The sequence below is a fragment of the Helicoverpa armigera genome, chromosome 19, assembly GCF_030705265.1.
Source record: "Helicoverpa armigera isolate CAAS_96S chromosome 19, ASM3070526v1, whole genome shotgun sequence".
NCBI lineage: Eukaryota > Metazoa > Arthropoda > Insecta > Lepidoptera > Noctuidae > Helicoverpa > Helicoverpa armigera.
Genome location: NC_087138.1, coordinates 4,048,987 through 4,074,542, shown reverse-complemented (window position 1 = coordinate 4,074,542; position 25,556 = coordinate 4,048,987). Strand labels below are relative to the sequence as shown.

The following is a 25,556-nucleotide window of genomic DNA, read 5'->3' as shown; positions in this document are numbered from 1 at the left end:
AACTCTTCAGTATAAAAACTTAAAAGCTTAGTAAGCGGTTTTAAACTTGAGCCTATATAGGGAACTACGTCTCGCACCCAGATGAAAGTAGTGTAGGAGAAACAAAATATTAAAACAAACAAATAATACAATAATCTCACTACGAACGAAAACCGACTAATTCGACAAGCCTTGCCTTCTAGAACGTAGCTGTCAAACCAGCCGGCCGGTGCCAATGAGTATTCACAATTAATGAGTATTCAAAAAGGTAGGTCAGGTCATTATATAATGTTATTTTGATGTATGATACGTAATTGATACATCATCGCTCAGTCGGGGTATCTACAAATATACAGCCATGACATACACACAAAATTTCAGCTTTATAATAGATAGTAATAGTGTCACAGATTTTTCTATTGCACTTACCTATTGGAAAAAAGGCATATGAAAACGACAAGCTGTATTAGAACAGTCGGGATTACTCATTGAGTAACCATCATATATGTAGGTTATTGAAAACGCTTCTAATAAATCCCGTAACTTGGTTCAATGGAACCTTCCCTCCAGTTGACTGATAGTCCCATGTAATGGGGGCATTGAGTGATCACGCTCCAATCTGACAAGTTAGTTCTACTCTTTCCCCTGATCGATGGACGAAACACGTCGTTCAGTCGAGATGGATACGATATTGATAGAGTTTTTTGAGTAACACAGATTGAGGGAATTTGTTGATTGAATGTTTTTTTTGAAGAAAATATGGCGTGACGGAAGATGGTAGAAGATTTTACGTTTACCTCTAGTAGAAAAGTGAGGAAAATATACAGGTCATTGCGACGCTTTATATAAGTTAAGTCCTTTTATGGGAAATGATATCGATTCTAATGTTTCAGATAGAGAATAGAATAGAATATTCTTTATTGTACACCAAATATGGACAAGGACGTAACAAACGTATATGTGTGAGTACAATAGGCGGTCTTGTCGCCTAAAGCAATCTCTTCCAGACAAGCTTTAGATGGATGGGGTTGATTTGTAAAGAGATAGTTTACGGGTAGTGGGCGTACAAATATAAACCAATAAACAATACATACACATATTTAAGGAAAGTTGGATGGGAGACAAGAATATAAATATATTTAAACAAAGTTGAGAGAGTTGAAAACAGCAAGAGACTGAGCGGGCCTGATAGATACAGGCAGTGCATTCCACAGAATAATTGCTTGGACAAGAAATTACTCTGAATGTGCTGAAGAGAAGATCTACAAATTCAATATCATAAACACACGAGTACCTATTGCCACATGGTGTTACAATCGGAATCTTATCATAAATGGAGAGCTCACTTTTAAATGCCTTCAAAATTCATACTACCCAAAAGCTAATTAAACCAAAGCCAAAATACTATTATCTAACGCAGATATCAACGTACGTAGATATTAGGCAATGTAACGGGGAAATATGCAATATCGTCAGCACATGCCACGAGATAAGTTGAACAGAAGTATCATAGTACACAAATCTGATAACTTTAAAACTTTGTTTTTTAAAGTATCCTTATAAATAGGGTAGTGTCCAGGGTCGAAATAATGAAATAATATTTAGTCCGCTTTTTAGATAATCAAAAAATATTGGATACGTATTTTTTCTTTTTTTAATTAAACATAAAATGACAAAGATAATACACTTCAAAAATTAGGAGTGGGGGCCTTTTACGTCACAGTGTCCTGAAAATTGTAGCAACTTGTGACGTCACACTCAACTTTAACACGCTATATCTTAACAAGTTCTGATCCAATTTAAAAAAGAAAAAATACGTATCGCTTAATTTTGGACAATCTACAAGACGGACTAATTTTTTAGGAAACTACCCTATTGGAGGATTTTCTGAGATGTGAGGTTTTCTTTTTCAGAACTAAAAAACAGTTCTGAGAATTAAACAAGTTGTAGGTACCTACTAGGTACGTTACTGGGCCTTTGTTAAAATGCTAAAAACAGCTAAAAAGCTAAAAGCTAGAAAAATACATTGCGCCGAGCCATTTATCAATCTTTGTCATGGTTTAATAAAGTCACAGATTTCTGCATTAATAGATTTCAAAATTTCTTGGGACTTACGGATAAGAATCTGAATGACTTCTTTTGTGCTTTTATTTCATTTTGATTCCCTGTTTCGTCTTTTTTTTATTTGTTGATGTGAAGTAGGTACGTCTCGTAATACCACCTCAAAATTATATGACGTTGATAAGATATGACGCCCAGTTCCTTGACGCAGCATACCTGGATCAGCGCCATCTAGGGAAGGGCGGATAAAGCTTCGGTGCCAGGAGGTCACACAGCAAAAAAAAATATCATTGAATTTTAACAAAGTAAACTTAAAGCTAAATATTTTTTTTTGTTATTTATTGGATTCTTAATATTCTTGTGAATCCCTTGCATCTAGGCATCAGCTGAAAATAGCCCCATTCAAGTAATATCAAATTCTCATCTCTATCTATGTATAATATCGGGACCGGCCTTCTGTCCTCAATTCGATACGGCGTTCCCCTCTCCAACACTCGGTATCCACGTTATTTCAGAGTTATACTCAGTTATTGCCCTGATATAATTTCCCCACATAGTTCTAGGCAATATTGTCAACTATTTTACATTGCTCTTCGTAATTGATTTACGTGTAGGCGCAAGTGCTCAGGATCTAACTTTGTATGGCATAGTTGGATTTTAGTAATTATTTTCTATTACAGAGCTTAGATATTGTACGTTAGGTAGATGTAGTATTTTTTTTGTTATTGGGTAATATCAACATTTTTTGTACATCCAGAAAATATGTCCCGGGTAGGTTCTGTCAAAATTGTGCAAAAATAATATAAAACGAGTTATGATATGTAGACCTACACTATTGTAGATATATAAAATAAAATTCGTAGCATATTATAATAAAGAAATATATAAATTACTTAATATTAAACCTTCGTCCAAGATTTATGTCATTTTTGTTATTAAATTTTAACAATTTACTGATTGCATTTTTGGCATCAGTATCAATCACTAATCACCCCCTGATAGTTTTTTTTGGAAATATATTCAATGTACAGAATTGGCCTCTCCACAGATTTATTATAAGTATAGATTTAAGATACCAGAAACTCAACAAAACAAAAGAAGAGACTGGAGAAGATTAAAAAAATTATATCAAAGAATCTTGTGATTGATCACGCAACCTTATGTGTTTTGTTTGTTCACTCTGAAATTGTCTTATTAGTAGTTCCTTTTTGTTTCCTTTTTATAACACTCTTCATTTTTGTAATGACATTCAATTTTGTTTCATTTTAGTGACTGTACAAAATTTTTTGATATTACCCATCTATGACAATAGTTATTTTGATAGGCATAGGGAAAAACTTCATATCATACTAAATGTTTTACATGAAAACCAACAGCAAACTATATATATATATACCTCTATTACAAAATTCTTGAGGAAGTCTTGAAAATCTTGACTAGACTTTTTCAATCAATATTAATCGGAGCATCTTTAAACTGCAGCAAATTCTCCGATAAATTCCTGACTGGCGTGCATCATTATCTTGTTAAGTATTATGAATATTTTATCGAACATGGCAGCTTCTGTTTCAGCCTCGGGCCGATAAGGGCGAGGCTACGTACATAGATACGTGAAGACTTGAAAGTTGCGACGGTTTTATTGCAGCAATCTTATCATTTGATACCATATTCTTATATCTAATCATTTGATGCCGGAAATTCCCAGACAGATCTGAGGATTTTTGGTATACCGTACAATATGTTAGAAATGTTTTTTTTTTTTATACATAACGTATTCTTTAACCGCCTTCCCAAAAAAAACCGGCCAAGTGCGAGTCGGATTCGCGCACGTAGGGTAGGTACCATACAAACTAATATTTTATATACAGGGTTACTGGTAAGTAGACCGCATCCTTTCATGAGGTGATATTATAGGTCAATACGGACAAATTTGACCATGGGATACACTGGGCAAAAGTTAACCCGTTTCAAGATAATCGAATTTCAAGATCAGTCGTCTAGGTACACGTATAAATTTTCATTATTAGTCAAAAGTCTTACCAGTAACCCTGTATACATACATAGGTACTCTTTAAAATTGTAGAAGGATTTTTTATCAAATTATCATTTCTAAATAATAAAATTACAAAACCATTTTGTCGCTTACGACTTTTAGTTATAAGCTAGCGCGCGTATTGTTATGATCGCCCCGCTCAGACGCTCCGACCCCTTTTGGCGCCTTAGATGCGCGTGCCGGTTATGGAATTATTGTTGACCAATTCGTCGCCTTAAGAGGGCTATCACAAATTTTCGCGAATTTAAACGTTTTATACGAGTTTTGATGCTTTGGATAGAGTCACAATAAAAAAACAAAATTAAGATTCAGAAAGTTTGATCATTTATCTTGAAAGTGTATTAAATAAATATTTTAATTTGTCCACGTACATCAGTAAAATCTTTGTCTCTGCAAAGGATGTTTCATAAAATGTTGCTTTTGGGTATCTTTTGATGCTTCGGTACTCCGAGGATATAGCAATTTAACCATTTACAAAAATGTTCAAGATACAACTATATCTTGTACTTGGAAGTGCTTAAATCAATTTATTACAATTCATACAGTATTACATCAAAAATAATTCTATAAAACTGAGAGTTACTGACAATTTTCCGTACGAAACTATATTTTTATCTATGAAAGTATAATCCAAATTCAAATAAAAAACATTTAATAATTAAGGTGGTATTGTTATAAAGCTTGAAAAAAAAAATTGGTCTATTTAAAAGTAAAACAATATTTTAAAATAATTTTTTTTTGCAATGCAAAAATCAATATAAATCTTGTGACGCGCGGTGTTCAACTTTAGTCAGCGCCAGGCGCTTACCGAGGAGGGACGTATCGCTCGCTGTTGCGCCGCGTAAACTCGCCGGAGTTCGAAAAATATAGCGCAACCTACGCATCTAACACGTTTTGATACTAGTGAGTTTTATTTTATTTATTAGTTATAATGATCTGATTGAAATGTAATATACATAAGTATTAGGCCATGATATTCTAATTTGAAAATGTTATAGATTGGGTTCTCTTTTTTTGATGTTGGTTATAAAGAAATATGTACGTAAATGTCATCGTCGTTAGTTTCGCTGTTGCATAATAATGTAATTGGACTTCTTTGATTCTTGCAGGATAATGAAAGCATATTTAATTCAGACTACCTATCAGACTCAATTGAATACCAGTACAAATAATATGGTAAGTATTTTTTGTCACCCGCAAAAGGTATACGTGACATATTTGTTTTAATAAACTATCTACATTCCTAGTTTTCATTGTTGCAGGAAAATGAAGATACAATACATGGAAGACGAATTATAGATTTTAGTTTTTTTATAAATCAATTACTTGTAATTGATAAACATGGTGAAAAGTTTGGTTGTCGATTAAATAATTTAAAAATTGTAAACGATTACTTGTTTATTGTAACTCAATCGAGCTATTCTAGGTTATAAAATTCATCGGTACAAATAATCCTTACTAATATTATAAATCGGAAAGTGAGTTTGTTTGTTTGCTTGTTTGTTCCGCTTTGACGCCGTAACTACTGAACCGATTGCTTTGAAATTTTGCAGACGTAAAGCTAGAAGTCCGGATTAAATAATAGGGTACTTTTTATCCCGAAAAAATAGATATTCCCGAGGGAAAACAAAAATATTGTTTGCTTGATGGATGGATTGTAGATGGCGCTGTGTGTCGTTTAAAATGACAGTAGATGCAGAGGGAATGATAACTTTAACGGAAGAGTTTTGTAATGTTGTGGGCAGCGAATCGGAGTTGGTAGCAAAAGTTTATACTGACTTACACGGTCATATAAATGATGATCAATGGCTCTGCGAACGCGCAATATTAGCACCAAAAAATGAAACGGTCACTAAAATAATAAATGAAAATATTTTGAATGAAGTTATGGGAGAAAATACTGAATATTTATTTGTAGACACAGTGATAGAAACAGAACATAGTGCCTCATATCCTGTGGAGTTTTTAAATTCTTTGGAATTATCTGGGGTGCCTTCTCTTAAATTAAAACTAAAAGTAGGTGTTCCGGTGATGCTCTTGCGTAATCTCGATGCCCCTAGACTGTGTAATGGTACCAGGCTGCGTGTCACTCAGCTTGGGCGGAACATTATTACAGCCACTATTTTAACTGGCGCAGCAAAGGGTGAAAGTGTACTCATTCCTCGGATTCCGATTATTCCAACAGACCTCCCATTTCAATTTAAAAGACTACAATTTCCTATAAGGGTTTCATTAGCAATGACCATTAATAAAGCACAAGGCCAAACTCTAAGGGTTGCTGGAGTACACTTAGAAAAACATTGTTTTTCGCATGGTCAGCTCTATTTAGCGTGTTCCCGGGTTTCCAGTGCCCAAAATCTGCATGATTTTGCTCCACAAGGGAAAACGTATAATATAGTGTACCATTCAGTTTTGGTTTAACAACTAATCGTATCCAGCGTTACATCGCGCTTCTTAGATTTTTCCGTGGGAATGAGAAGTTTTCTTATAGTTGTGATTTATACCGCAATATAACCGAATTCCACGCGGGCGAAGCCGCGGGCGGAAAGCTAGTATTTCATAAACTATAAAAACAATAAATTATTTCGGAAAAAAGTGGCAAAGTCTCAAGTTTGTTTGTGCCGCGTGGCGGTCCGCAGGCGTGCGTTGCGTATTTCACTAGACGCACACATGCGCAAGTGCTGCCGGCTATCGTCTAATTTACCTACAACTGAGCAATTCGATTTTGTAATAGCGCTCTTAACAGACACAGAAACCGCTAATCTTCCTGAAATATGCGATAAAAATAATAATCATAAAAAAATAATTATAAACACCTTCAAAAGTACGATATTATAATGTGACAAGCAAAATTGAATTTCAATTAATTTTTAACTTTTTAATCAGTTCCATATAAAACGTCAATCGTAAGAATATTAAGTACCAGTAAACGTTCGGTCTTTTGGTAATCATGTTGAGAGTACTGTGCCTGATAATATGTGTAAGATAATTATATTTTTTTACCACTGTAAGATAATTATATATATAGGCTATCGGGCTATGAGGTAAAATAATTGGGAGTGGACCTTGTGTATCCGCAAAGCTGGTGCACTATAATATGTCCTGCGCAACTGGCTGACCTCCTTATAAGAGAACAGCCGCTGTGGCAGGTGATCGACTAAAACGCCATCATTAATATATAACATAGGTAGTTAAAGAAGCATTACAAGTGGTAGTTTCAAAATCAATGGTTACCAGAATGTGTTTTCAACGGTTTCATTGGTTAAGGAATGAAAAGGAATTCAAGAGAAAACCCCTTTCTGTATGGCAAAAATGCTCACAGCAGTGAAACTGAAACAAAGACAGGCGCAGACGCAGTTTAACGTCTTGGCCGCTCCGAAACTTTAGACTCGGACTGCGATATGGATCACTACAGTAAATATATACTAGCGATATAACTAGGTAGGTATTACTAGATTCCGCCACTTGTCTGTCCTTCCACCTGCTAGTAAACTGTATCTCATATGATGTACTTCTGTTGCCGCTTTAACAGCAAATACTGACCGAAATAACTATAATTACATTTTAAGGGTCTCATACAACAAAACGAGTATTTTTGGCTTGGTTTATAGTGAATTTTTGCTACTTACACGAATATTAGACATTTAAATAAACTTCTTTTGCGGATGTTATCGCGGTTATATTAATATTATTTAAACCCGACGTTTCGGATCCTTTACAGCATCCATGGTCACGGGCAGACTAAGGTATTGCTCGTCTTGATATTTTTAGTTACAACAGCTACCCTACATTTTGTTGATTATTGACAAATCGTAAACATGAAGAACCAATTTTTCTATTGTTTTCTAAAATATTTCAGGCTGCAGTTAGTGAGGTTATCTACGATGAAAACATATGGGCATCCAACTTTACTGACAATTTAAGAAAATTCGCAAACAACTACCGAAATATACCAGGTAGGTAAAACTAATGAATATTAAGTAACAGGTGAATTTTTGATGCATAAATCCAGGAGAGAAGTTTTAATTTTTAAAAGTTTTATGAAAATAAAATATTTCAAGCGCGTTATTATTCAGACTTGAATGGGAGGTTTTCTTTTGGAGAATTAAAAAATAGCTAAATAGGCAAAATGAACTTAAGTACATCTATAAGACACTGAATTCTAGGCCTGTGCACCTAAAAATAGTTTTTTTTTCTTTTCAATGTTTTTGGGAGTTGGATTTATTTTTTATAAAAATATTTTTTCATTTCTCTATCTTTATATACTGTAGCGGTACTAGAACTCACACCGCCATCTACAACTTAGAATCTAAAAACTACTACAACTCACAACACCGCCGTCTACACATTCGGAGACGCAACTAACCTGCATCGCACATGCAGTGTTCGCGCGCACAATGAATACACATAGATCGGGCAGTAGACCACCGGACAAAACTCCTGTCCGGTCGGAGGATCCTCCCTTTATCGCGAGGTACGATGAGCTTTACTTTCTGCTCTCATACCTCCACAATACTAATCTACTTATAGTTGAATTTACTGCTCCATTGGTCTAAATTTCGCAAGCGCGGCACGAAGTCTCGGGTTCGATTCCCAGGTCGGGCCCTAATCACTTTGTAGGTTTTAGAAACTTCACAAAGCCGACTTACCAAAGACCCTGCAACCTGCAATACTGTAAAGTCCACCGAGGTACATATATGCAGACCATACTCAAATATATAAATCATGTATGCCTTCAGAAATAAATTATGCTATAGAAAATATCACGAAAGATTTAGATGGAATCGTCGACTGGTCTCAAAATAACACTCTGGTACTCAAAGCATCGAAAATCAAATGCATGATAATCGGCACGAAACACCAAATAAATACTGCTGAAAATCTATACGAACCAATTTTTGTGAGCGGAGAGGAGCTCGAAAGGGTAAGAATTACTAAAAACTTAGGTCCGCTTATGGACAATGAACTCCGCTTTTCAGACCATTTCAATAACTTAGTGCGGAATGCATTTTATTCGGGAATTCCTCTCTGAAGACGTAACGAAACTACTATCTGATTTATTGGTGCTCTCATCATTCAATTGCTGTGATGTTGTGAATGTATACTAGGATACTTCAAAAGATAAAAAAAAAATACGTGTGGCACTCGGGGACTGCCGCGGTAAAGCTATTGCATAGCATTCTGTATCAACTTATGCAATTATAATTATTTATTTTACAACGAAATGAAAAAAAAAAACATAAAAATGTCGAAACATAATTGAAATTTCGAAACGTGTGACACACAGCGTCGTGTCGAAGACTGCCGAACTGACACGACGTTAGACGATGCACGGCCTTCAAGCCACACCTCCGTGCCCGTCGGAGTGGGGAGCGTGAGGTTTTTTCGTTACGGAATTTCTGGATTTGGTCCCCGCGCTCAAGGCCTGCGATAGAAGCTATGCAATAGCTTAAAAATATTCAAATTGCTTGCATTCGGTTTTGCTACAGAGAACCAAGAAAGTCTCACATATAGCTCCTATCATAAATGCAAAAGGATTGCTTAATATGGAATCAAGACGTCATGTGCATTTATTAGGTTTCATACATAGGGTTATCACTGATAAACGTCCATCATTTTGGTGCGCTGATGCGCATAACTTAAATATTAGATCTAAACTGAAAAATAAACTTATTATACCACAGAACACAGGGATAATGGGTAGCTTCAAATATGCAGCATCGAAAATATGGAATAATATTGCCACACCTTTTAAAAATATTAAAAACGCATTCAATTTTAAAAACAAGTGTAAACATTTGGTTTTGGAAAGACAGAAAAATACTTGATAAATATCAATTATAAGCTGTATTTTCAAACAACACATTATATCTCTAATTATCATTTAATTATTGTTAAACATATAAATTACATTTTTAAATATTTAATATAAAATAAAAAACATTTAAAAATACAAAATATATGTTGCCACCGATACCGGGCACAGGGTCCAAGGTACCTGTGGTTAGGGTCCCAGAGACAGAAACCTCCTCACAATACGCGCCGTATCAAGGAGTACTGCCTTCTGAATCAGTCCCTTGATCCAGCTGCCTAACGAGAGCCTCATGAGGTGTTGATCGAGGCTCTTGGCTATTAGACCATTGGCCGTAACGACAATCGGCACAATAACGGCCGTGTCCACATGGCGACAACCTCGTGCGCTAAGTCGAGATATTTTATTTGTTTCTCTTTCTCAGCTTTCACGAGGTTCTCGTCATGCGGAACGGCGACATCGACTATCATCGCGCGGCGCGCTAATCGATCTACCACCGCTATATCAGGCTTATTGGCTACAATAGTGCTGTCAGTGATGATAGATCGATCCCAGTACAACGTGATACGGTTCTTTTCGAGAACTGGGTCGGGCGCATACTTGTAGTACAGTACCTCAAGGTCTACAAGGTTGTATTGCAGAGCAAGCTGCTGGTGGATAATCTTGCCCACTTGGTTATGTCTGTGCAAATATTCACCGTTAGCCAAATGAAAACTACCATATACATATAAGTAATATGTCTGAAAGATAATGTACCCCACCTCCATTTATGAGTCATATATCAATTAAAAGGCTTTTTAAGCGCTATTTTCCATCTTAAGAAGAGAACAGAACAATTGGTAAATTATATGTTGTGTATTGGTAAATTATCGGAATATAAAGAAAGGGTATCGGGTCGCCCAGGGTTGAGGAGGTCAGGTAGGTAGTAGACCCCAACATAGTTGGGAACAAGCGAGGCAGATGATAATATTTTTATTTTCAGATTCTTTGAGAGTAAATTCTAAATGTGACCTGTGGGCTGTAAAATATGAAAGATGTGCACGTTGCAAATGCATAGCTCATTACTGGATGTGCATGGGAAGACGGTGTCCAGAATTGCATGATCCTCAAAATGCTAGGGGAGCTTACCAAGTCACAGATGAAGACTGTATGTATAAGCCTTTCCTTCATAACCTTATAACTACCTACACTCAATTAAGATATGAGATTGTAAAAAGAATACCTCCGTGTAAGTTATTGTACCCCAGTGTGAGAAGTAAAAGAAATTGCGTTTTTCTTACGCAACATGTGCTTAAATAAACTATAAATTTAAAAAACTGGGGTAATCAAATCAAACCTAACTTCACATAATTCATATTTTAAAGGCGAACGGCAGGCTCGTATGGAACTTCCTTACCGCTAATAAAATTTCGTGTTTTGTGATATTTTTTTGTTTTAATTGGTGGGTAATTTAATATGATAGACAAGCCCTTTGTAAATTCTTACTTAAACTTTGGTAGTAAAAGTTATAACCAGTTTTGTTTCTTAAGGTTATGTACTACAGTGCACCCATATAGGTTGTTTTAGCTAGGTACATAAACATTGTTATGGTAATAAAATAAATGTTCTACGTAGCTGGTCTCTTAATCAACAGCAAAAAACTGAACAGAGACTCTGAAAGATTTTCGTTACCTGTCAATAAAATAATGGCCAATACAAAAAAAAAACATTGATGGTGAAAATATGTAGTTTATATTACGTTTAATTACTTTAATCTTTTAATTGGTATAATTAATAAATTGGTATAAAACCCCTATATAAAGTAGGATACTTTATACTTAGCGGTACTCCTATATAGATATAACTTTTTTTTTCTTTCAGTATTATATATCAAAGATTGCAATGAAGGAGACAAACTTCAGTTGGATGAGTGCACTTATTGCTTCTGTCACGGCTGCACGAAGTGGGCGTGTCTAAGATATTGTGAAACCAGGGAACCTGAGTTACCACCTACGATACCGACTAAACGACCATCTATCCCACCATCTATCCCACCATCTATCCCACCATCTATCCCACCATCTATCCCACCATCTATCCCACCATCTATCCCACCACCTATCCCACCATCTATCCCACCATCTTGTACGCCATCTACGCCACCATGTACAGACCCATCAACTCCACCATGTACAGAACAATCTACGCCACCATGTACAGACCCATCAACTCCACCATGTACTCCACCATGTACAGACCCATCTACTCCACCATGTACTCCTCCATGTACAAAATCACCTAAGAAACCATCTACTAAACCAACTACTAAACCATCTAGGACACCATGTCATATATGTAAGAACCCAATGAAGCTACCCCCAGAGTATGATGAAAATGGAAATCCTGTATTTTTACGTAAGATTTTTTTATCCGACTGCTAAGAAAGAAGGGGTTTTTCTGCAATTATATTTTTGCAGTACCTTAGTCGTGGTGGCCTAGTGGGTAAAGAATCAACCTTTCGAGTATGAGGGTGTATGTTCGATTCCAGGGTCAGGCAAGTACCAATGCAACTTTTCTAAGTTTGTATGTACTTTCTAAGTATACTTAGACACCAATGGCTGATAAAAAGGTGAAGGAAAACATCTTGAGGAAACCTGGACTATAAAGTCTGAAATCACCAACCCGCATTGAGCAAGCGTGGTGATTAATGCTCAATCCTTCTCCGTGTGAGAGGAGGCCTGAGCCCAGCAGTGGGACGATAAAAAGGCTGTAACAGTAACAGTAATCGTAATAAAATACCTCTATTAATAATACATTGTTTTTATATATCTAATTTTTAGTAAATACAGAAGTCTCACGGAAGGAAACTCACGGCGGATTCAGATGCGAAGTTTAGAATGAAGTTTTTAGAATAACTTATTAATCCTTACGGAAACAGTTCTAGTCTTTTAGTTCCAGTTATTTTATGTAAGAATTTGAAACCTGACAGTTTTAACTTCTTTGTTTTCAGCTATCAAAAATTCACAACTATGTAAACATAAAGACTATTATGTAAAAGATTCATGTAACGCGTGTTTCTGCGCGCGGAAATTCTGGCATTGTACAGATAATATTCATTGTGTTCCTGACAAGAATAAGAAGCGTAAGATATTCCTATTTTTACTTCAGACCGGGCTAAGAGAGCGAAGGAATTGGTAGTGCATCTGTGTCTGTGTAAATGCTTGTGCACTAAAACAGTCCCACGCAGCAAGCTAATGAATGGCCGTCGTGACAAAATAGGCCTTGGACGCCATTACTATTGTTACTCGATCTTGTACTACGTAGCTGTTGCCGCATGTCGTGTGGCTTATGTCAAATTTCGTGACGGTGACAGAGCCACACGACCAAAGTGAGCGTTATCAGCTTGGCAATCCAGGACTGAGCGAGGGATCCAGAGTACTTACCGACAAACTACGTATTCAGGGAAGGCGATACCCGGCCACGGGTGATACGCCTTGTGAAATGCATATTTATGCTGGCTGGTATCTAACCTCATGAATGTACGTCGCAATGAATTTCTGAATATAAAACAAATTTACTTTTAGGGCTTTAACCCTCACTGACAACTACAACTAAAGTAATACAGATCCGATAGTTATATTTTTTACTAGCTTCACCCGCGTCCCGAGATAACCGCTTCCCATAGCCGGATGGTGACAAAAACTCCTATGTCCTTCTCCTGGCTTTAATCTACTTCCCTGCCAATTTTCAGCTAAACCGGTTTAGCCGTTCTTGAGTCATAAGTGGAGTAACTAACACGACTTTCTTTTATATGTACTAGCCGTTTTCCCGCGGTTTCACCCGCGTCCCGTGGTAACTACTACCCGTACCGGGATAAAATAAAGCCTATGTTAGGCGTCGTCCTAATTGGCAGACAAAAAACCATTACATCCTCACAAAAGGAGGAGACGGCGTTCCACCCTTCTTCGCTGCCGACCATGCAGGACACGACAGCCGGCAGCGAAAGACTTCCCGCAGCATCTACTGCTGCCGCTAGGTCACGGCGCTGCGTTGCCCATGCTGGGCACTCCACCAACGTGTGCAGCGCCGAGTCCTCGCTGCAGATGCCACAAAGGTGGCATTCGGTCGTGGTTTCCCGGCCTATGCGACACAGGAACCTTCCGAAACACCCATGTCCGGTAAGAACCTCTGTCAGCCGGAAGCTGAGGCCGTGGCGTCTCTCGAGCCACTCCTTCAGCGGCGTGCCCTGCCGTGGGTCGCGCAAGTCGCTGCTCCCATTCCGCAACTTGCCGAGGCACGAGGCGCTCGCCCCGCCCCACCGCAACCTCGCACCATATATAGAGTGACGCGAGGGCTTTCCCGTCCAAGTCCCATGGCGGGGATTTTCGCTCCTCTGTCCGTCCGTCTGTCACCAGGCTGTATCTCATGAACCGTGATAGAGAGTTGAAATTTTCACAGAAGATGTATTTCTGTTGCCGCTATAAAAACAAATCTGACAAGTAGAATAAAATGGGGGGCTCCCATACAATAAACGTGATTTTTGTCCGTTTTTTAAATAATGGTACGGAACCCTTCGTGTGCGAGTCTGACTCGCACTTAGCCGGTTTTTTATTTATTTTTTAATGTTGATTTTCTGCTTAATGAACCAAATGTGATCCAAATGTAAAAAGTAATTTTGTGCTCAATTTGATCCAAAAATGAAAAGTGTATTTTTTTATTACAATTTTCAATAAAAAAAAAATCCTGAAACACGTGTTCATTTATTTAGTTTTACCTACATAATTTTTTCGAACTTGAATAAAAAATCATGAGGTAAAGGGAAAAGCGTGTGGAGAAATGTGAAGTCCAACATTTTTCTTCTGTTTACTAATGAAAAAATTTTTGAAAAAAAAAAATTGAAATAATGTTTTAGTCTTTCACTGTGGTTTCTGTTTTTTTTTGCCAGACGATCATACCATATTTTTAAAAGCCACACTTTTTATCCTACTTTCAGCTCAAATTGAAACAGAATGCCCTTTAGGACAACAATTTAGAGTGGGTGCATGTCATCGGTGTTATTGCATGCATCTTGACGGTTCATATACCTGTAAGCGGGAAATAAACTGTGTTACCGTCACAGGTAAGTCAAATATCTTGGTATTTTATAATTTGAGAGGCAGGCTACTATTACTAGGTATTAAGTTGCGCAATATCGCACAACGCGGGGCCGTGAGCTTCCAAATTCCCAACTGGTGCTGGCCTCATCACATGCACGGGGTAGTGAGGTGCACGGTGCGGGGTAGCACCCCGCTTTATCCGTTAGATACTTAATGGTGGACTCGACAGCTATCCGGGCCGCTGACCATGATGTGGTATCCTGGCGCACTTCGGGTGCTATGACACACTGTGGTCTTCTTCTTGTGAAGCAGCCGTGGCTATCAACGTCGCTTCCCTGTGCGAGCTCCCCTGGGCATAACACGTCAAGTGGGCGTCCCCACATGTGTACGGATGCAGGGCGGGTCTGTGGTGGACATCTTCACATCGTTCGCCAGCCCGGCTTTGCTTCTTTGTGTCATCGTCTGGCGCTTCGAGGAGAGCGTCTATTCTGATCACCGGTACATCCGATTTGACGTCTCCGCCCAGAACCCAAGCTCTGCCTCTGACTGGCTCATTGACTACTATCGTTATATTGTTATTCTTTTATCTTTATTTTCCGTTTATTGACTATTTATTTATTTTTTATATCTTTGGTATTTATCAATTATATATAAAAGCACAGGAATATACAGAATAATATACAGAAAGCACAGGTCATAGAACAATTTAAATTCGTTGTGGAATAAAGCAAACGCTTGTTCGGCACTCTTTGTTTCGAATACATCTGTAAACTTGATCACTTCCATGCACACTTTAAATTTTAGTAAGTTAGCGCTTGAATAGTCACGTTTGAATGTGTACCAGTCTATCTGTTGGATTGGTTCGTCATAATATACCCCAGTCAAAACAGGGAAATGTTCTGGGGCCGCTTTTGCACCGAACATCGGCTACGGAGTGTTGTGCGCCGACCTCCCTAGCGGCGTCAGCGTACTGTGCTACACTGACTACACGCTGGTACTGGCACAAGGGAGGTCGCACCAGGACGCGGCCGACATAATAACGCGTGGGACTGCGACAGTAAAAGAGAGGATCCAGCTGCTGGGGCTGGAGTTGGCTTTGCACATTCCGAGGCAATGTGCTTTCATGGGCCTTGGAATGCACGCCACCATAGTGGCGGAAAGTCTCCTCTTTGAGGAGTGGCTCGGGAGGAGTTACGGCGCCCTCACCTGCCGCAGGACGCAGGTGGCGCCCGGGTGTCACCGCTGAGCAGACAGCCCTAAGGACACGGTGGACCACACAGTCTGGACTGTGCGCACCTGCATGCGCATTGCGTGGGAGGGGCACCGCCGTGTCCTCGTCGAGGCAATTGGCAGCGGCGACCTCTGGCCGGACGGCCCTGGTTCAGGCCATGATCTGGGGCGAGAAGGAATGGGATGCCGTCGCCTCCTTCTGCGAAGCAGTCATGCTTGAGAAGGAGACGGCGGAACGACTGAGAGTTCGCACCTCTTCTCGTCCATCAGGTAGACGGGCGCCGGGCGTCGCGAGATTACTCCCGGCCAGGAGTGGGTGTGTTAGCGGTGAGTTCGGGAGGCTCATCGTGCCTCCGTCTGCTTAAACAACAAACCCGTGTCGTCTGCAAACCCCATCGGGCCCAGCAGAGCCAAGGCCTGCCGGCAATGCGGGATTGTTCGAAAGAGATACCGCGGCCCTGGTACATAAATGGATGGTTTTTAGTCCGTAAAAGTCTGACACTGCCTCACCGTTGCTAACCCACAGCGGGAGGGGTCATTTGATGATTTTTGTTACCCAGCTTACCTGCCCGGGGTGCTGATAGCGGTATAAACACCAAACAACACTTAGTAAAATAAGTCCCTTGCTCGGAGTTGAGCAGCAACATCTTGGAAGCTAAAACATTCCCACGCTGCGCTCACCAACACGCATGCCCGGCGCGGTGCAGACCTCAAATAAATAGAGAACAGAAAGTATACAGTTGAAATAAAAACTACAAGTCTGTTCAATAATTTGTTTTTTTTTCTTTTTTCAGACTGTTCAAAAGATAAATACTGGTTTCCAAAAGTTTGTCAAGGTACGCATACTTCTGTAAACAAAATGAAACATTTTTGATGGTTTTTTGTACCCTAAAACTACAAAAGTATTGAACTACTTTTTAAAAATCATTTTTTGTTGGCTAGAGAAGAAATAGCCCCTGGATGCGGGCGAAACCGCGGGAAATAGCTACAGTTCGCATGCCGAATGATGATCCCTATGACGTTTCAACTGATAGTTGTAGTAGTGATGCGAAACCATTTCAAACAACTTCGATAAAATACTGTTGTTTAGGCAAATGTCATGTTTTGAAATCGATTAAAACAAAACAATACAAAGAACAATTAAAGTTAATTTTTGACCTGACTATGTATAGAAATGAAATAAATAAATATTATTTTTCTATTGCATAACATAATATTTTGAACGCATCCAAATCATCCTTGAAAACGTTCCATTTTACACTTTGCTTTGACTTTATTTAACTCTGTTTCTGAGTTTTATGGTTATTGTATGACTAATTTGATCAGTAAGTATTTATTTATTAGTCATGGGATAAAATAATTACCTACTATTAACATCCTCGGCGCCAAATGGTAGGACCCCTGTCTGCTAAATCAGTAAATAACGTAGTCAAAAACAAAACAGAAACATTTTTTCGGCAATAATAAAAAAAGAAAATTCGATGTTATTAGTGTCTTTCATCAGGATATCGCCAGAGTACTGAACAAACTTAGCCTTCTAGAATGAAGTATTGAAGAATTGACAATATTTGTGTTTCTGAAACCTTTAAATTAGAGAATAATTTTTCTAGGGGAAATCAAAAGCGTGGAGACGTATGTATCATCCTACTGCGTAAAAATTTGGATATGACACCAATTAAAATTTGTTTCGGATGCTGCGTGGTTGATAATATACCCTTGCTGTATTGTTAAATTATTTGTGTTTATACAATCCCAAATGTAAACGCAACTAAATTATTTGAAAAATTAACCCTACTTTTGATAGGGAAATATTAAAACTAAGCATCAAAATATTCATCCGCATCGCTGTCAGCTAGGATCGTGCCCAAAAGGCTAGCTGCTAGCCACGCTGGACGGCAATGCATATCCTTTGGCCGAAGTATAGGCCAGCCCTTTGGTCACGAGTGGACTCCACTAATCGCTTACTGTTTACCTACTTTTACACAAACTAACCTACAGAAATAAAAAGAAAAGAATCATTATAGCAGGCGATGTAAACATTGATACAAACTGATGATGATGATGTAAATATTGATACAACATAGGTACAATATAACTAAAAATATACTTTCTAATTACAATCTTATATCATATCACACATCGATTCCCCAACCAGACTGAAGTCATGCATTGATCACATTTATAGTAATATTAAAAACACTTCAAACAAAATTCATAATCATCGGTTATCAGATCATAACACGTGTCAAGTACTAAAGTTCTCAACTTCAACAGAAACAAATAGACTTAAATACTGGTACGTACTAAAAAAATGTTGTCACGACGAAAATGTTCGGAAACTCATTAACTGTTTGTCTCAATTGATCTGATGTGTACGATGAGATCGATAGTAATAATGCATTCAATGTCTTTTATGACACCATTTTTATGTTCTCTTTGTTTCCCCTTTATAAAAACGAAAATAATAAGATTGTACCTAAATGATCCAAATGCATATTATATATCAGATATCTTTAATGAGTACTTTACTACACTTAATACTTCAAAAAACGGTACCAAATGCAATGCAACAAAAAAACAGTGTTGAAAACATGAACTCTTACATATTTTTTAAACCTTGCACACCGACAGAAGTAGTTAAAGCCATCAAAAGTCTTAACGATACCAAATCGGTCGGGTATGATCATGTCTGTCTGTGCAAACATTTTAAGAAGACGCACACATACAGTACAGTCACAGAGAAAATTTCAGAAGTCCCTCAGAAATTGGCTTATTGAAAAATGTTTTTATACAGTCAAAGAGCACCTACCAAGAGGAGAAATATATTTATTGTACTTTAAACTTAGCTACTAGATTATAAAACTTAAAATATTTGCATGACTAAATTCGAAATATTTAACTATATTCGAAGTCGAATATAGTGAGACTAAATTTTTTTTATTGTATCAACTATGTCATAATGTACCTATATTCTAGCAAATAAATAAATTTCATTCATTTCATTCATTCAGTGCACATTCAAAAATAAACCTTACTACAAATACTAAGTACTCGATTTTCTCTCCTCTCCGAGCCGGAGTCTTATGTCTGAACGGACCCATAATCTAAGTTAATACATATGTCTGAAAGACGTACACCTTTAAAATAATTTTGACATTTCTTCAGAGGTATTTTTTGCCAATTTCAGCTGTCAAAACGAAATCTTGCGAGTTTGCAGACAGATTAAGACTAGATGCATGCAATTATTGCGTTTGCAATTCTGGCAAAGTATATACATGTACGCAAATCGAATGCTCCAGTGCCAAAAGTAAGTCTAATTCCTCTGTCCCTTTTTAGAGTTCCGTACCCAAAGGGTAAAACGGGACCCTATTGTTTTCGCTCCTCTGTCCTTTCGCCCGTCCGTCCGTCTGTCACCAGGCTGTATCTCATGAACCGTGACAGTAAGGGAGTTGAAATTTTTACATATGATGTACTTTTGTTGACGCTATAACCACACATGTTGATAAATATTAATTATAAATAAATAAAAATATTAATAAATATTTCGGGAGACTCCCATACAGCAAACGTGACTTTTTTCCCGTTTTTTTATAAATGGGTTCCTTACCGGGCGAGTACCGTACCTGCGCGAGTCCGACTCGCACTTGGCCGGTTTTTGCAATTTTGTTGAGGTCAGCTTCGAGTCTAAACGGATACATCTGAGTATCGGTGTTAAGTATGGAGCTGAATGACCAAAGTTGAGCACAAGTCTTACACTCCTATTCACTGCACCCGCAGCGAGAGTGGTCATCTGAGGGTTTTGCAGCTCAAACCAAAGAAGTACCTACAGCCGGGGCGGACCACCAGTAAAATGTCATCTTAACATGCAAGCTCATTTTCTTGTGTATCTTTTTATATTCAGTTACAGGACGATCTGGCAGATGTGTCGAAGGACACAAATATTACTTGGCTGATGGTTGTAACTTCTGCATATGTCAAGGCGGCCAGGAGTTCTGCACGTCAAGACCTTGCCTGCCCAATGCTGATGGTAAGTACTTCTTCAAGTAGCGGCGACATGAACTTCATTGAAAAACTGTTTTCAGATGACTTCGAATCTTTTGCGTGAGGATTAAAAAAAAAAGAGAAAAAGCGCAAAGAAGGGGAAATGTATAAGAATGAGCATGATGATCCCCGGTGCCCCTATATATGAATTTGAGATCACGACGAAGTGCTCTGCACTAATAGGGAATGAGCATGGGGTGGTCATGGAATAGGTACATAAAAGCTTGCTCTGCATACGAAAGCACTCATATAAAAGCCACACTCTGTAAAAAAGCATATTATAAATTAGAAGATTATATTCAAGATAAAAATGCTTGGAAACATGCTGGTCCTGCTCCATAGGACGCACTGACAGTATCAAATTGCGAATTTAAAATTACACCCGCTAGTAAAATTGTGTTCTTCTTTTGATTGTTTGTTTGTAACTTTGTACAAAAATATAAACATTTGTAAATGTGAACACCATGCAGCATTTTAATCTTTTTTCTATTCTCATATTCTTTGTCTATTGTGATTCTGCATGATCTTCGCATGTTATTATAGTATGTATCAATACATACAAACTGTAATACCTATTATTTTTAAAAGAGTAACCATGGAGTTTCTTGCCCGTTCTTCTCCATAGGAAGCTACTTTTGGAATGGGCAACTAGAATCAACTTTATTTATATTTTTTTTGACGTTCATAAGTGCTTGTGAAGGCCTAAAATAAATGAAATAAATGATTTGACTTTGCACTGATTACTAAATCGTTACTAACGAAAGTGACTTTGTTAGTTATTGCCGCTGATTTTAATTTGAATTTAGAGACTACAATTTAGTAAAATTTTTCATTCACGTTATTTTGTCATTTTCGCAGCACAACTCCAAGGAGGGTCAACTTCACGTGCTGTAGCGAGTCGGCAACTCGAGACTTGCATTGATTATGAGGAACTCCCTTCCGGCGGTGCTTGCAACACTTGCATATGTCTGCACGGCCGAAAGATCTGCACTATGACACATTGCACTGACAGTACTGCAGACTGGACAACCCGACTTGCTGCTGCTCACAACCGTAACAACTTATTTCATCATATCCTAAGGCCAAGTGCTGTGAACTACCTCGTTGGTATAGTGGTCGCAAGCGAGACTGCTGTGCTTGAAGTCCGGGGTTCGATTCCCGGGCCGGGCCGAAATCGCTTTGTGCATTTTAGGAACCTTCACAAAAGCAGCCCGTAGTCTGGAAGTTGGTGATTGATTCACCCGTGCATCGGAGAGAACGTTAATGTCGGCCCAGCACCTGATCTCTCTCCGGTCGTGTCGGATTTTCCGTCCCATCGGGCTATGAGAGTGAAGGAATAATGAGTGCACTTGTATCAGCGCAAATGCTGCTTGTGCACTATAATATGTCTTGAGCAGCTGGCTGATCTCCAGTGGCCGAAATCGGCTATACCAGTTTCATAAAGGATAATGTTATGTAGGTTTATAACGAAGCAAGCGAGAAATATATTTTTCATCCCACCATCTCGGAAAGAGTAGTTTTACCCTTTGATATCTGAGCGCAAAAGCCGTTTTTATCCTCTAGAGCGGCAAAGTGATTTGAATTTAGAATATCGTGTGCAATACTCATAGATGTAATATACTAAACAAGATTGCGCACGCTCAAAATATATATTTACGAAAATGAACTCTATTCCAACGCAATAAGGTAAAGGCACTAAATTGGTTGCATAATACACAGAGGCAAATCCGAGCCGAGATGGATAGTTAGAACGGAGGCCGTTTGTCTCTTTCTAACACCTTGCCAGCATAAAAAAATGTTATGATCAACAGTTTTGTCTTCCCAAAAAAACAATTGAATCACTTTTATGTGCATACTATACATATATACAAACTTAAACTACTTATCTTTATACAAAACTAAAAATAAAATATTATTGAATCAGTTATATTTTTATCTTATTTTAACAATTGTAAGTCAACAAATTAATAACAATCGCATTAATTTATTCTTAAAACATAAACAACATAAATAATTTTTTATTTTGCTTTTTTTATTTTCTAGCGGTAACCCTGAACATTCTTGGCGCGTAATCAGCATTAAAAATTTTGTTTATATTTTTTGTATTAAATCAATTTAAACTATTAAAATGGTGAACGTACAATCGGTTACAAAATAAACATCTTTCGATATCAATAACTTTTCTTTTTTGTACTAAACCACGACAAAATATAAATATACGTATCTTTAAAACTTATTTAACTATAAGTTGACAAAGTTTGCGCACTGGATAAAATTCATTCCTGTATACTTTTTATTTACTAAAAACTTTTTACAATATCTTAATAATAAATAAACTCCACCCTAAATAATGACAAATATAGGTTGTGGTTGTGTGTGTGTACACATACGTGGGTACGTTTTCTGATAAATATAAACATTATCCTTTCCTTTGCAGATATACAATATAAAGGTAGAATTCCGTGGGTCGCGGCTTACGCAGCCGCGCGCGGCTGACGACAGTCGTCGGCCGCGCGCGACAATAGTCAACATATGAAAATGTATGGCGCCGCTGCCGAGGTCAGCGACAGTCGCGCGCGGCCGACGAATTTCGTAAGCCGCGCGCGGCATTGTGTTGAGATTAGTAGATTTTGTTCGTCCGTTCCCTCTAGTCGAAGTGCTAATTGATATCCTTGAAGAAGAAGAGGATGACGTATTGCTGTGGCTGTATTATGAAAATAGGTTACCAATCGACCCTATTTTTAAAAAGTAGAAATGATGAAGGATACTACCCAATACTGATTCAAAAGCATTTGTATTGTAATGAAAACAAAAGGAAGTTTTGCCGACTAAATAAAAAACAATTCAATTCTGGTTTTACTAAAATTCTATAGATGTTATTAAGCGCTAGACCATGTTGAGATGCATACGGCCGCGCGCGGCTCACGAAATTCGTCGGCCGCGCGCGACTGTCGCTGGCCTCGGCAGCGGCGCCATACATTTTCATATGTTGACTATTGTCGCGCGCGGCCGACGACTGTCGTAAGCCGCGCGCGGCTGTCGTAGCCGCTATCCACGGAATTCTGCCTTTAAACTCGTAAGTAATATAAATCACATTTAATTTTTCTTTCTTGTTATGCACAACATGTAGCTATATATAGCCTTTTTGGGAAAAAGGCGATATCTACTAATACAAAGACTTGTTTGCAATTAAAGATTTAATTAAAAGTGTTGTACGATATCACACTCACGCTGCGAGTATTTCTTATGATCAATTTATACTTTATTTCAGATCACATTAAGTAAAACTTCAGTATAATGAAAATACACGCCAAGAGCGTGTCGGGCCACGCTCAGTGTAGGATTCCGTAGTTTCCCGATTATAACTTATACCTATTCCATCCCCATAAACTCAGAAAAATCTTAACAGCGCGAAGTAGCCCAAAATAATTATAAGCCTTACATTATTTCCGAAAACATAAACATGATCAACATTTGAGTAAACTCCTATTTATTTTAAATACCTGTCCAACAATACATACATATATCACTCTTTAGGGTTGGAATGAAAAAAAAAAACATTCCCCAGTTAGCGGACGTACCTTGATAAAACATTCTTTTCCATATTATGGGGTCGTTCGTCATCTCGACACACTTAACTCACCACGAATGTGTTCAGTTGGTGAAACTCAAAATTTTAACATTTATCATATATGATAAATGTCAAAATTTTAACATTTATCATATCATATGTTCAGTTGGTGAAACTCAAAATTTTAACATTTATCATAAATGTTAAAATTTTGAGTTTTGTTAAGTGTGTCGAGATGACGAAAGACCCTATTTTGTACCCTACCACTTGCCGGCGTTATTGATATGCATATTGGTGGCAAACAGCTGTCTAGTTCTAATGGTCACTGAGATCAAGCTCGGACGTACGGACGGATGGACAGACAGACATGGCGAAACTATAAGTGGTTCTATTTGAAGCACTACCAATATTTTCAAAGTTTTGGAACATACGGCCCCAGGGCTTTCTGAAGATATACTGATATCTAACTTAATAAAATAGGAAAAAAATCACTTTTATTATAATGACGATGAAATGTACGTAAATAAATAAATGATTGATTGCTTGATCTTTATATTAATGATGCCACGTTACATTTTGCAGGTAATGCCGCATGTCTCAAAGGTACCTTCATCCACAACCCGAACCAGCCCTGCAGCATATGTCTTTGTGGCGGCAACGATCCAGGGTCCCACAATATGTGCTTCACAGATGCCGAGTGTGTCAAACAAGTCATCAGCCCCTTGATCGGCTAAACTGTGGTTTCTTTGTGAATATCAACGTCAATAAATCTTATGAAACTGGTCTCAAAATATTTTGCTCATCCCTGATAGATACTTAATGCAAAGCGGCATAAATGTCAAAAAAATATGGAAGCCAGAATGTCTAGAAGGCAGTCGCCCCATGTAAGGCTGCGTCCAGACTTGCCGAATATGCCGGTCGTGAACTAAAGTTTGACAGTTGTTTAGATCTGTTCTATCATTATTCTAAAAGCCTCTGCTACTGCCTCGTTGGTCTCTCTCGTCGTGCAGGTGATGCCTGGTGTAATTTTAATTTGGTAATTAATTCGATGTCAGTATGTCCTTACTAGAGCAGGACCAGGATGTTTCCAAGCATCTTGTAGCTCTTATATGAGTTCTAAACCTCATGTCATTCAGTTCCAGAATATTGTATGGTAGTTTATTCTAACATTTGACACAATATCCCATGAAAGAAGTATATAATTTAGATAGCTACTTTATTATAACTGCGGTCCTTGTAAAGTAACCGCGAACTCGGGCCCCATGGTCCGAGCGTTTCGACCCCAAACGGCTCAAAAGTATAGTTCCCAATACTTGCACCGCTTGGTGGTCTCTGCAGAAGCAGCAGCCGCACCAGCATGACCTGCCGTGCAGGGAAGATGCGATGGCGCCAGGGTGTCGACGCACGTTGCATCCCACACCAAGGGCCTACCCAACTTCCATGGCAACAACGTCATACCATCAGGCCTCTTTCCATCGTCACGTACCAGTCCATTAGGCTCTAACACGGCTGGTACGCCCGCGCCGGCGTAGTTTCAGTTTTTTGTTTTATCAGAATGGAAAAGTACGTGCAATAAATATGGAGGTAGATTTTAGAAAAAGAAAACAATGCGCGTTTGGGTGATTTAATTTCAAAGTAAAAATGAAATGTAAAGTACCTCTAGTAATAAAATTAATTTAAAATACAGGTGAAAATGAAATTGAAAATTGACCTTTACACTTAAGTGAGGCCACT

At 38.1% G+C, this 25,556-nt stretch overlaps 1 protein-coding gene across 1 annotated transcript; it reads left to right on the top strand.

Annotated features, from left to right (window-relative positions):
- Positions 1-7,958: 7,958 nt before the first annotated feature.
- On the top strand, positions 7,959-24,643 carry LOC126054728 (kielin/chordin-like protein). Its single transcript, XM_064039519.1, has 10 exons — positions 7,959-8,049; positions 10,888-11,052; positions 11,766-12,299; positions 12,895-13,026; positions 14,878-15,003; positions 17,005-17,046; positions 19,398-19,517; positions 20,112-20,237; positions 21,110-21,304; positions 24,405-24,643. The coding sequence occupies exons 2-10, from the start codon at positions 10,974-10,976 to the stop codon at positions 24,554-24,556; spliced, it is 1,506 nt and encodes a 501-aa protein (XP_063895589.1). The 5' UTR covers positions 7,959-8,049; positions 10,888-10,973; the 3' UTR covers positions 24,557-24,643.
- Positions 24,644-25,556: the final 913 nt, after the last annotated feature.